Consider the following 14,020-nt stretch of genomic DNA (forward strand, 5'->3'; position numbering starts at 1 on the left):
GGTGGGCGTGGCTTGGTAGCATGGCAGGGGAAGGATACTCCAAAATCTCCATTCTCTCCCCACTCCAGGGGAAGGATATTGCAAAATCTTCATTCCCACCTACCCTGGAGCCAGCCAGAGGTGATATTTGCTGGTTCTCCGAACTACTCAAAATTTCCGCTACCAGTTCTCCAGAACCTGTCAGAACTTGCTGGATTTTACCTCTGTCCATGACATAGGAATGAATATTGATTGTCACTCTACAGAAGCATATTCAATTCATTTTATTTTACTATCAGTGGGAAACAAGCACCTCTCCTTATGCAACGCAGTTAATTTGCAAATGTGTATCTTTGTGATGCAAAGACCTCATCTCATACCTGAATGAACTATCATAGTTATATACCTTCCTTCAGAAGATGGGCAGTGCAAATCTAAGTCCATAGAAGAACAAAAACATTACAAAAGGCACAGGACTATAAATCTAGCTGGACTTAAGTTGTTTTTGCATCTTTCAGGTAGCCTCCCAACCCTTCTTTGTTCTTTCTTTTTGACCAGATTTTGGCAAAACCAGGAAAAAAAAAGTTAAACGTGATGAATTTTCTGATTGTTACAAACGTGGCATGATGACAGTATATGTGATGTAGATGCAATAGAAGGGCAGGACTGATCCTTAAAAAAGATAAGGTAATTAAAAATTAAACAGAAAATATGAAATATAATTTCAAACGTATTTGTCTCTTTTAACATGCTTTGCACCTTTTCGCATTTAATCTGTTCTGCCATTTACAATTGGGAATTGTGATATCTCATAACCTGTTTACTATTAATTTCCATATTTTATGGCCAATACTATGGGTGGCAAATGACAAAGGATTCAAAAGACAAAAATATCACTGAATTCACAGTTAACCAATGCTGTCAAATACAACATCCAATATAGCTTGTAATTTTCAAAGAAACATATTTGATGAGAATAATTTGGTGAGCTGCCAATGCTAATACTCACAGAGGTGAATTTAATACACAGACTTAGTGTTTATGGGGGGGAACTGCCTTCCCCCATATTGGGCAGTCGCTGGTCAGATCAGATCAGATCAGATCAAAGAGCCCTGGAGAAAACTGAGATACAGTTTCATTCATGCAGTCTTTAGTAAAGTTTCCACAGCTTATAATAGTTTTACTTCTAAGCTGTTCCCATCCAAGTGACTATCTAATAATACTTCTTTCTGATTAGGGAGTGTTGGCAGCACGACTGGGCTTTAGAGCAAGGATCCAAACTCTTTCAACTGCCCTAAATCTTGAAATTTAATATGGTGCAACAAGAACTTTACAAAGCTTTTTTTTTAGCAAAACTTCTGAGAATGGGAGAAAGAGCCACAGGGAACGTCCTTTGGTGCCGTGCACTACGGCTGGGCATACCAGTAGGTTATGTAGATCCTTGATCCATGTGCTTTCACAAAAGGTTACAAATAGGTGAAGGCGGAAGGGGGGTGGGCAACGGTACGAAGGGTGAGCCAGCACTAGCATTCAAGAAAGGCCAACACAAAAGAGCACAAACAGAGGAAGTGTTGTGAACTGGAGGTCACTTGAGCAACATCAGAGGCCTGGCAATCCCGGTGTGAAAAGCATATGTAACCTGAGTTTAAAGGCAACCTTGATCTAGTCTATCAAAGCGGCAGGAGAAACCCCAGAAGTCAGTCAGTAACTTGATTCAAGAAATGTTGGAGGGAAAGCAGGTGTAATAGGAAAAAGAGACCCTGGCTTTGCAATTGAAAAGCTTACTTCTAATAACAAGCCGGACTTTAGCCCTATCTCCCCATGATAGTATTACATATGAAAGGTGCTTTTTCAAGCGGCAACTGGACTTTCTGGTTTTTCTTTGAAGACGTTTTACTTCTCATCCAAGAAGCTTCTTCAGCTCTCAGAAAAGCACCTTTGAAAAAGCACCTTTAGGACAACCATGACCTGGATGACAGAGAATCTCATAGACATATGAAATGAACATTAATGCCTTAGAGGAAATGCAGGTTATAAATAGAAGAAACAAAGATGAAAAGCTACATCTTTGAGACTAATGCAATCCAGGATTCTTTGAATGTCAGTTGTCATCTGGTCTTATTTAAAAACCCTCGGGGCTCTGGACACAGGACTTCTGCCGTGATCCACCCTGCATGATAAAAAGCTGATCTGCAGAAGTTTTCACACTACAGCCACAACTATAATCATTTCAGGATATAATTTCATCCCACTAACCTGAATTCTAAGCTTCCAGAATGTAAATCTGTGCTTTAATTATGGGAGGCATTTTCACTGGAAATATTTTGTTTCCAGGTTTTGAAATCTAAAAACTGGGATTAAAGTATTATGATCTCATGAGATGCAAACCCCTACAACAGTAAAATTAGGAAATCATTCTTGGCTAAGGAAATCAATGGTGGGAATATAGTAGATTCAGGTTGCTTGAAGTCTTCAGTATGGATAGACTAATCAATCAATGATGATTTCTTCAGCAATCCATTTTTGTAACAATATCAAGTTCAAATTTGATTTAATTAATTAAAAAAAATACATATACATATTAAAATACATATGCAGCTTGATAGACATTTCTCTAAGCATGCATTTTCCTTTGCAATTTTGCATCGGTTTTCTAAAATAAATTTCTCTTATGGAATACACTTTTCTACATTATTTGCACAAATACATGCATAATTATCCTGAGTTCATTGGTAAAGGCATTAAATAGATAAATCTATTAATATAAATCCATTACCCTGCCAGTGAAAACGGAACTCGTGAGAGCCACATGCAGCCCTCTAGGGCTCTTTCCAGCTGTAACAGCCTCCTGCAGCCCTCTGCTATGAAAATGGAGCCCATGAGGTAGTGGTGAAATCTAAATTTCTTTCCTACCGGTTCTGTGGGCGTGGCTTGGTGGGTGTGGCTTGGTGGGGGTCATGTGACTGGGTGGGCGTGGCTATGTGACTGGGGGATCAAAATACAGAAATTCACTAACAATGTCCTGCTGAAGCAGGGTTGGACTAGATGACCTCCAGGTCCCTTCCAGACCTGGATTATCCTCTTAAACTGCGTCTAGTGCCAGGTTTGTAGTCGTTCTTTCCTCTCCTTTTTCCTCTCTCCCTCTCTCTCTCCCCCTCCCTCTCTCCTCCCTCCCTCCCTTCCTTTCTTTCTTTCCTTTTTCTTTTTCCTTCCTTCCTTCCTTTCTTCCGCTGTCTCTCTCAAACGGAACCCCCCCAATTTTTGCCTACACCCCCAATTTTTTGCCTAGCAGGCTTCAGCTTTTTTACCTTTAAAAAAATGCTTTTAAAATTAAAAAAAAGCCTCTGACAATCAGGACCTGAGCTGGGATGGTCAGAGCCTTGTTTTAACCCTTTAAAAGCATTTTTTACAACCTCTTCAGCCGAAGAAGTTGTTAAAAAAATGCTTTTAAAAGTAAAAAAAAAAAAAGGCTCTGACGATTGTGTGGCTCAGCTGGGCATGGGGAAGGGGCAGGGATTTTTCCTACCGGTTCTCCGAACCACCCACTGCCATTGCTACTGGATCGCCCAATCTGGTCCGAACCAGGAGCATTTTACCCCTGCCGTGAGGATTGCGCGCGGCCCTCCCAAGTGCCGTTTTCACTGGCAGAGGCATCGTGGGCCAGTCCTTTACTTTTTCTGGGGCAGCCCCATGGGCCAGATCTAAGAACTCCGTGGGCCGATGCGGCCCGAGGGCCTTGAGTTTAACACCCCTGATATATGGTTATCAAGTGCTTCAAAAAACATGCAAATAGGAGAAATATGCATATAAATACATTTTCACCATTAGCACTGATGATGTTATCTAGTTGGTAATGAAACATCTGCAAGAAAATAACTAAGCTCAGAGAGCACCAACAGTTCAATCCTGAGCTACAGGTATTTTATTGATAAACATGTCCCTTGTGCATTTCTCAGTATTACATTTAGCAAAACAAAACCACTTACGTTTGCAAATGTCTGGGGAAGTCATAGATTTGGCTCTGTCTCGGTAAAAACCAGGCTTACACCTCTGACACCGGAAACCCTCAGTGTTGTGCTTGCAGTTATCGCAGATCCCCCCACTCTTCTTCCCAGAGGCCAGCCAGACCTTCTGGTCAAAATGACAGCTATCTGCATGATGGTGACAGCGGCACTCTGTAGTAGGGAAGCAGGAAATTGAGAGAGGGAGAATAAAGAGAAAAAGAAGGCACAGCACAAGTTGAGGTTCAGGGGAAGAAAAGTATGGCTCTTTCTTACAGTTGAAGAAAAGTGAGTCTGCATGCATGTGTCTATCTGTCTGTCATCCATCTATCTGAAAAATAATATACCTTAAGTAAAGGAATGTAAGATTGATTTTGGTATCTGTTTTAAGAGTAGCTAAGTTTGCACAAAAATAATAATTGAATAATGTAACATTTCAATTGATTCTTTTATGTTCTTAATTAAGGTATTAATATGATCTGTGAATAGGTTGGCTGCCTTGTTTAACTATTAAACAAAAATGAAAGATACTCCTTTAATTCTTATAAAACCACTGAGATATAAATAACATTTATTGCTGCACTTAACCTTAATAACCATTGTCCAACCTTAAACTGTTCCTCTTCTGACTAGTTTCAACTTGATTCTCTTTGGAGTACCAACCACCTGTTTATAAAAAATTGCCAGCAAAACGAGATGAAAGCAGAGGTGGGTTGTGACATACCTCGAAGACCTAAGGATTCTGATAGTTGGAAATTTTATAAAGAGAAATCATTTACCCAAATGTGAAGAACTTCACTATGGCTAAAGTTTTGCTTTATCCAGTTTATTCTTACCAAAGATTATTCCAGCTTGATATCCCTGCCATATTTTGCCTAATAACAATAAACAACAGCAAACAAAATGTTGCCATTTTTTTTATTCTTAATTCAATGAAAATAAATGTTTTCTTCCATATAATGCTAAAAACTGATACATTTTAAAAATCCTACTGGGTATTGTCACCGGCTTTATTAGAAAACGGCAAAAAGACAACACTCTTTAAAACTAGAAAGTTATTTTATTGTATAATATATATAAACATACAGTATAGCAAGTAGGCCAAATATTATTTATTTATAGTTGTATTCACGAATATATGATTCAATGTTCTACATAGAAACACACTTGCTAGTGAATGTAGGACTTATATAACAGCGGCTGAGGAAGTCAAAAACTATTCTGCTTTTAAATGTTAATATTTCTGCCTTGTCCATAATTCCAGTCAATTTATTCTTTTGATATTAGCTGAACTTTCTGAGGTACAGAACATGGCTGATATCTCTCTGTATGCAAAGAGCAAAAGAGAGGCGGTCTTGAAAGCATTTTCATACATTTTCTTAGACCATTCCCCATCTGCTGCTAAAGCTTCATAAATCCAGATTTAGTCACCAGGGCGTTGCTCCTGGGTTGGAAAGATTCATTATTGTGTTGCTCCCTCCTTCCCTCTCTCCCCGAGACCCACATACTTCTGCATTCATTTGCTGCCCCAGTTTTTCCATTGCCTGGCTCCCATGGCTGGTCATTGTATAATGGCGCACACTTCTCACAATGGTGTCCTGCAGTGTTATGTCTGCACATGCACTTCCCATGGATCTATCAAAGGAAAAAAAAATCATTTTAAAAAGTAATAGTTGTAAACAGTGGCTGCAAGCACGAAAAGGACCCGAGTGATCTGAACAAAAGCTGCAGGCAGGCAAGAACTTTTAAAAGAAAGGGTCTTATAAGGCTTGGGCATACTGTATGTTCCCTGCATTCCAAAGAATTGGTCAGTTGGATTCTTTGCTTTGACATGCCTCACAAGAAAAAGGCAAGGAGGAACTCTGCCTTCTCTTTCCTGTCTCCCCAGAACTTATATCCTACTTCCTAGTCTCCTTTTCAGCAGTCCAAGATTTATGGCAAGAGTTTGTTTTGACAACAACCCAATTAGTTGCATTGAAAAAGGCTTAAATATGGAGATGATGGGCTCTAAGGATTTTGGGCTTGAAGCTTCTTCTGAGTAGCAACAGAGCAGATTTCCTGAGAGAGATATTAGACCAGCCTTACTTTAATTGGTGCAGACTGTAAAAGGGTTCCTTAAAGTTCCACAGCTACCAAGAATTACTGGAGGATTCCCTTCCCTTTCAAAACCCAGCTGATGTTTGCTTTGCTTTCCTGGATCTCTATAAGGTACATGATAAAGAGCATCTCTAGGTATTCTTTCTAGGAACCTGGTCATGCAAAAATTTGAACTGATTAGAATGAAAGAATGACTTTTTTTTTAGGGATGGGGTTAGAAAACAAGGGAATATTGTGGCTTCAGCCTTTAGCATTTCAGACTCCCTGTTTAACTCACAAAGGGTATATAGACAAGTGCAGGACTGAAAGAAACATTTGACGGGATATAGCAGGGACAGCAATACTATGTTTTCAACACTGACCATAAAAAGTTGCTGCCTGCGGGAAAGGATGGAGACTTCTTTCCATCTCACATACTGCCTTTTCCCTCCACTGAATTGAAGTTCTTCTTTACACTTATCCTCGAGTTGGCAGAAAAGTATGCCAGCATGAAAAGTTGCTGCCCCCACTGCCAATCTCTTTCCTGCCTCTACTGCCTTTCTTCCCAGAACCCTGCCAATTATCTAACTTCATCCAGTGGTTCTATCTGGTCGGGCGAACTGGTAGCACCAACGGCGAGAGGCTCCGCCCACCCACCTGGACGTCATCACGTCCTGTTTTTGACCCTCCACGCATGCGTAGAAGGCTCTGCGCATGTGTGGAGGAGGCATGCACAAGTGTAGCGAGTGAGCTCACATTTGTGAACCGGTAGCGAAGGTAAGTGGATTTCACCCCTGCTTCCATCTAAAGTAAAGCCTAACACACTTTATCCACTTTAGGCCTATCTTAACACTAGTATAGCGGAAGGTGACTGAAATCTGTTACACTTATGGATTGGGGCAAGATGGACCATGAGGACAGAGCAAAAAAAGCTGCTGGTATATTTATGCTTCAATTAGATCTATGTGAAGGAAAGCTCAAAACGAAGATGGACATTCATGAGTCGCAGTGATGCAGTGTAGAATGTAGTTCTGCAGGCTATTTCTGCTGAGTGTCGGCTGCCTGCAATTTGGCAGTTCAAATCTCACCAGGCTCAAGATTGACTCAGCCTTCCATTCTTCCGAAGTGAAATGAGGACCCAAACTGTTGGGGGCAATATGCTGGCTGTAAACCGCTTAGAGAGGGCTGTAAAGCACTGTAAAGTGATATATAAGTCTAAGTACTATTGATATTGCTATTCAGAACTTACATTTCATCATACTCCAGGTCAGTGTCAGAAGAAGGGAAAAGCTAAAGGAAAAGATTGTGATGTTGGCTGTGCTGCTGCTATTCAAGACTCCCAGCTCTCTTTTCCCAAGGAAAGGTCAGCCCTAATATTAACCCATGAAATTCAAACAATGTAAGTAAGAGAAGGCTAAGGGGAGACAGCCTTCCAAAACCTGTAAAGTTCTCACAGGGAAGAGGCTACTATGGCTTTATTTTCTATTGGGACCCAGCTTTGTACCACCATTTGAATTTAACTTCATCCTTCCTTCCTATTTGTTTACTCCACTCATCTCCTTTCATCTTCTTGTTGGTAGTTGCTGCTGACGATAGTATTGGCTGTGACTTTCTGGCCGTCATCAGTATATTTGGGGAACTAGTCTCCCCACCCCACTCCTACTCACCCCGTTCGAATGAGGACTTTGGAATTGTTCCAGAATTGGACAACAGTCACTCATTTACCAAAATTATTTCTCTTTGGGGTGCATGTTCACTTTGTAGTGATGCCAAATCCAATTTGGCTTCAGAGAGATTTGCCTGTAATCAGCAAAACTTGCTTGTCCTAGGGAGGAAAACTCTTCCTTCTGGGTTTTGTTGCAAAATGCATCCCTGAAAAATACATATTCAGGATGTATGGAGGAAAGTATTTCATATGCAGATTTTTTATAATGCATAGGAAATCAGGTTTCAAAGATTAACTAAAAATATGTAAGCATTCAGGGAATTGTGGGACTGGGAGCAGAATAAAAATTTCTTCTGTTTTATGTGTCCCTGTCCTTATACAAACTAAAGCCTCCTTTATTAGAATTTCTTCAAGGATCTTTGAAACAAGATTATAACTCTCCTTTTATTGTGAGTTTTGGGATGAACAGACAATTTCTATACCATCTAGTTCCTTTCAGATTCAGATCTTGGCATCACCTACACAAAACATCCTTGAACCATTTTTTTCTTTCCCTTCTCTCTCTCTCTCGCCTCTTCTTATATAACACTAAATTAGGATTATAATTAATAATTAAGTGAACATTGTCATTTATGTTCATTGTCAATTCCAGGTATAACGTTATTATTTTAATTTATACTTCTGCATTGTATCACCACTTCTCAATGTTTTAATATATTGAACAGAGAAGAAGCTAAGACATATCTTTTTCTGGCATTATTTTCAGAAAAGGACAACAGGTAATTTATTTACTTAAGTAAAAACAGGGGATGAATTAAATCCAAAACTTCTCCTTTTATATTTTAATACTCTACTAGACGGCTGTACAGCAATATAGCTTTGTATTTATATTGAAACATTTCTTGTTGTTCTCACTGTCTTTAAATACGAGCTGGCACTCCAGTTCTTCTCTGCTATTTTTACTTTTCCTCGTCTTTCTCTTGTCTTTCAGTAAATTGGTCTGCTACCTTTATCCCAGTCCCTTTCCCTCCTATAACCAGTTCGCTGAGAGTAAAACAGCTGAGGCACGGCAATCCGCTCTGTCGTGCCTATCAGCTGGGCTTCAAACAAAGGAAATATAGGTCGCTATAGTGCAGGGGGCGGGCAGGCCCAGCTGATTGTCCGAGCGAACCGGTTCACTCCCAGCTGATCATCTGAGGTGCTGGTTCTCTTGAACCGGTCCGACCCAGCTGAATCCCACCCCTGTCTATGACAGTAATGAAGGATTTAATTTGATTTGAAACTAATGAAAAGGTCAGCAATCTGAAGCCTCAGTGACCCAAAGGTTTTTTTTCCTCAGATTCTAGAGCCCTTTCAGATCACAAACGTCAAAAAGCCAATGGACTAAGTTTCCTAAAATTTTGAGGCAGGAGTCACCTGTCCTCAGAATCATTGATTTATAAGCATGCTAGTGTCTTCTAGTTGAAAGTTTCACAATCACAAGGAGATAAACAGTATAGTCATCAAATGTTAGATACGTTTATAACAATGGCATTCATTATATCTCTCTCCTTAGCTTTCTATCCTTGCTGTTTTTACTACATGCATTCACTATTTTTGTTATCTCAAATTTCTCTCTGTTTTGAGAATTTCAGCCTTAACTTCCTTGATCTCTCCTCTCCTTTGAACTAATTCAATCCTCCTTCATGTTTGTTCTGCAATCAGTTCCTCATTCGTTCTTTTACTTCCGCATTTATTCTTTTAAACTTTAATGTTTTTTTATTCTACAGATCAGTCACTTGTGTATTCGAAGCACATTCATTCAAGAAACACTCATTCTTGGCCCTTTTACAACACGCACTTAAGTAACCCGTTGCTATCTTATTCAATTCGTATTTCTCCAATCCTCCCAATCATATCCACACAACAGACTGCCACATACAAAGCACTCCTGATATATTTATACATGAACACTTTAAAGAGCTAGGGGACATCACAGATCCTTGTCTTACTCCTTTGTTGAATGATTCATTAACATTGCTTTATTCTTTTGCATAGCGGGATGCAATGGCTCAGTGGCTAAGACGCTGAGCTTGTCGATCTAAAGATTGGCAGTTCAGCAGTTCAAATCCCTAGTGCTGCATAATGGGGTGAGCTCCCGTTACTTCTCCCAGCTTCTGCCAACCTAGCAGTTCGAAAGCATGTAAAAAATGCAAGTAGAAAAATAGGGACCACCTTTAGTGGGAAGGTAACAGCATTCCCTGTGCCTTTGGCATTGAGTCATGCCGGCCACATGACCACGGAGACGTCTTCTGACAGCGCTGGCTCTTCAGCTTTGAAATGGAGATGAGCACTGCCCCCTAGAATCAGGAATGACTAGCACATATGTGCGAGGGGAACCTTTACCATTACCTATTCTTTTGCATGCTTTACCTTCATCATGTACCACTCTTCGTTCAGCAACTAACCTTCAATTTTAAATGTACACAAATCTCTCTTAGACTTTTTCAGATCAGGAAGCGAGCAGCCATGGAAGCATGCACCAACCTCCACAACCATTTTAAATCCCCATCAAAAGAAGTTCTAGAGAAAGCTTAAGGTGTCCTAAGAATGAGGAATGAGAATGAGAAAACCCAAGGTTTTCATGGATAGGAACTTAGGCACTGTAATAACTTATATTAATGAAACTATGAAGGTCTGATAATTAAAAATGCTTGGATATGAGATTATTGAGGTATGTTTAGAAAAGTTTCTCTATACATCGCCAGTTATTCTGAAGTGAAAGCTCCATAGGATCTGATGCTTTTGCCAAAACATGAAAGTAGTGTTAAAATGCTATAATACGTGCTCTCAGAATGTATATGTGACAATACAGTGTTGCTTTTTTCATATGTACATACCCATTTGACCTTAACCATGTATGTCTGTTTTCATCCCGTTCAAATGGCAACTGACCAGTGGTGAAAATCAATTTTTTTTACTACTGGTTCTGCGGGTGTGACTTGGTGGCTGTGGCTTGGTGGGCATGGCAGGGGAAGAATATTGCAAAATCCCCATTCCCTCCCCATTTCTGGAGAAAGGATATTGCAAAATCTCCATTCCCACCCCACTCTGGGGCCAGCCAGAGGTGGTATTTGCTGCTTCTCCGAACTACTCAAAATTTCTGCTACCAGTTCTCCAAACTATTCAAAATTTCCACTACCGGTTCTCCAGAACCTGTCAGAACCTGCTGGATTTCACCCCTGCAATTGATTCCTGTGAACCTAAATCATACACTTCCTGAGATTGCTTGAACAGAGAAGAAGCTAAACCGTGCCTTTTCTGGCATTATTTTCAGAAAGGACAGCAGGCAATTTATTTACATCTTCCTTAAATGAAAACAGGGCATGAATTAATCCCAAAGCTCCCCCACCTTTGTATCTTTTCATCACAGGTACTATATCAGTCTAGAGAATACATTAGGTGAATTTTTCTGCTTACTTTTGACATTTACCAGCTGTGAAGAAAAGAGGCTATTCATTCAGATATTGGCAGAACATAATGTTTGAATTAAATTTGACAAATGATAGGCAGAACCAACCATTAGTTGTCATTGGACAAAAAGGGAAAGAACATACCTTAGAACAATTCTTGTTTGCAATTGATCAAGTTGATGGTTCCTTTAAAAAGGAATCCAATAGCATGTACTTAATAGCAAAATATTATTTTGGGAACATGTAGTGTCATTTTGAGGAGTTACTGAATACTAATCTTTAGCACTTTTATATATATTTCTAATCAAAAGCCTCAGTTGGCATTATATTTTCCCCATAAGAATGGTTAGTAAAGAAAACTACTTACTACAGTTGTGATATCAAGTCTGCAAAAATCCAGGCAAGCACTAGATGACAGCAAAAAGAATTAGAAAAGTCTAAACTTGCTGTCATCTAATGTCTTGAATTTTGCAGCTCAGATTTGACATACTTACCACAATTAAAATAAAATTAATTGAACAAGTGGCTAAACAATTAAAAATAAAATCAGTCTCCTTTTAAACGTCTGTAAGCTTTCCTTCTAAGAAATTTGTTTTAATCCACATGCTCCTAAAGTTAAGTAGAAAAGAAACTGAACTTGAATAAATCATATTAAAATGTTATTCTGCCCAGCTCCCAACAACCCTGGGCATTCACAAGCAAAACCATTAAAGAAAAATAAAATAAAATCTGCAATAAGAAATAAAAATAAAGAACAAAAGATGACAAAGATGACAAGGATATCAAAATCTGAATATTCTATAAGTAGTGACGAATTCATTCTATAAGTATGTTGCTAGACTACAACTACCAGCATTCCTTTCTACTGGCCTTTCTAGCTAGATTCTGTTGGAAGCTATAAATCACCAATATTTGGACAACAGCAGATTTCCCTGGACTTTATTAAACAATAGAAGTCTAACTTTGTGAGTTGATTTCTGTAGCTTTCAACAATACAAAACACACACACACAAATATACCCCAGCAGTTATATGAAACTTAATGAAGTGTGTGCCTTAGTTTTTTCTCTTGAAACATATACATCTATATGATATATGTCTATTTCTTTATTCTTCAGCCTGCCTTTTTCCTTGACCAAAAATCCCAACTGGCAGGTCCTCAGACTTTTAACCAGAGTCATCCATGGAGTTTATGTGCTTGGGGTAAACGTGATGCAGGGACTTTCTGCTGCTCCCTACAAAAATCTCTGCATCTATCGGGTTCCTTTTGCAAGGCTGGGACATTTCCAATGATACACCAAAGTGCTGAAATAGCTCTTTCTATTTTGTGTGGTCCAGGAGCAAATAATTTTCCTCATCACATTGCCTTCTTTATATTTGAAATAATGCCTTAAGGGTTTTAGCTTTATAGCTTCCAAAAATATGAAGTATCACAGTCCAAATAGGATACAGATGTTAGCTTTGGTCTGCAGCTGGATTACTAATTTATGACCTTTCGTAGCCTAACATACCACATTATAAATTCATCTCTATCACAGCACTAATCTAATAATTGTGGCAGATCTAACCTCAATCTATTCTGGATTTATTCATATCTTATACTAAGGTAGGCAACTGAGAGTCTCAGGTTATTTTAAATGTCAGCTCCCATTGACTCAATAGCAAAAGGCTGAGAGAGATGAAGTCCAAAGCAACTGAGGGAGCACTCAGATGGGATGCCTGCTTTGGCAATTAGGAACACTACCAGGTGTTACCCCAAATCTAGCATGAGATTTGCAGGTTCCTATTGAGAACACTTTCCAGCTGCTGCTTCTCTCCCCACCCCATTCCAGTGTGGAATTCCAAATGCACTGCACATGTTATGTTTAAAGTTAAACATAAACCAAACTTCCTGCAGGAAGAAAAACATTTTGCAGACAAAGATGAGTTAGACGGGAAGAACAGCAAATAGGGAAGACATGCTTCCTCTCCCCAACTACCACATCTGCAGCCTAATTTCTGCCGTCTGAAGTAGCTTTTCCAGACAATCAAAACTTTACTGGGATATTTCACGCTAATTTTTCTTTCAACACAAAGTCGTCTCCTCATGAACAAATTCTCCCTAGCAAAAACTGATCTGCGTGGTTCCTCCAGGCTACAGCAAATAACTCTTCAATGTCTTTGTAGGTTAAGCGGCTTTGTGACTAAGATCATTCTTCTGAAAATAAAATCCTAACAAATTGAATATTAATACTGCTATAGCTGCTGCTACTACTAATCCACAATATGTAATCTTACTCACTGTGTGTTCTCTCCAGCACACAGTTGGAAAGTAGAAGTACTATAGTGCAAAAGTACTTAGGAAGAGATAAATGTCCTAGCAAAAATTACTATAAGATGTAGACCAGATAATAGCTTCATTGGAAGCTCTCAAGAAGAGACTGGACTGCCATCTGTCGGAAATGGTGTAGTGTCTCCTGCTTGGGCGGGGGTGGGGGGGTTGGACTAGGTGGCCTACAAGGTCCCTTCCAACTCTGTGAATTAATCTGTTACTAGAATAGCAGACTTTATCCTACATCATCCAGATTTCTGTGCTACTTTAAAGATGCATGAGATTGCTTAGGCTCCCAATGTTCCCATTCCCCATTTTCTGAGAAGGTTGCAAAGTTAAAACCTGGCACCATTTGGGCTCAGAAGCTCATGGGAAGTAGGATTGTTCTGGTCCTACTTCCCAAATGCAGCCAGGGAGCCTCCTGTGCCTCCTGTAGGAGAGCCTACTGAGCAAGCTTCAAGGTAAAGGAGATCACAGGACTTTGTCCTGAATGCTATATAATAGCATGAAACGACTGGCAGAATTGAGACCAGGGC

General features: G+C 39.6%; 1 protein-coding gene across 2 annotated transcripts in view; it reads right to left on the reverse strand.

The window, feature by feature from the left end:
- LOC131192946 (netrin-4-like) overlaps positions 1-14,020 on the reverse strand; it is a 66,937-nt gene that overhangs the window by 17,745 nt on the left and 35,172 nt on the right. For both annotated transcript variants that reach the window (XM_058172577.1, XM_058172579.1), the window contains 2 exons: positions 5,489-5,615; positions 3,966-4,154 (listed from right to left, as the gene is read on the reverse strand). In XM_058172577.1, coding sequence (XP_058028560.1) covers positions 3,966-4,154; positions 5,489-5,615 — 316 coding nt within the window. The remainder of the gene's footprint in view (positions 1-3,965; positions 4,155-5,488; positions 5,616-14,020) is intronic.

This window comes from Ahaetulla prasina, chromosome 2 (genome assembly GCF_028640845.1).
Source record: "Ahaetulla prasina isolate Xishuangbanna chromosome 2, ASM2864084v1, whole genome shotgun sequence".
NCBI classification, from domain to species: domain Eukaryota; kingdom Metazoa; phylum Chordata; class Lepidosauria; order Squamata; family Colubridae; genus Ahaetulla; species Ahaetulla prasina.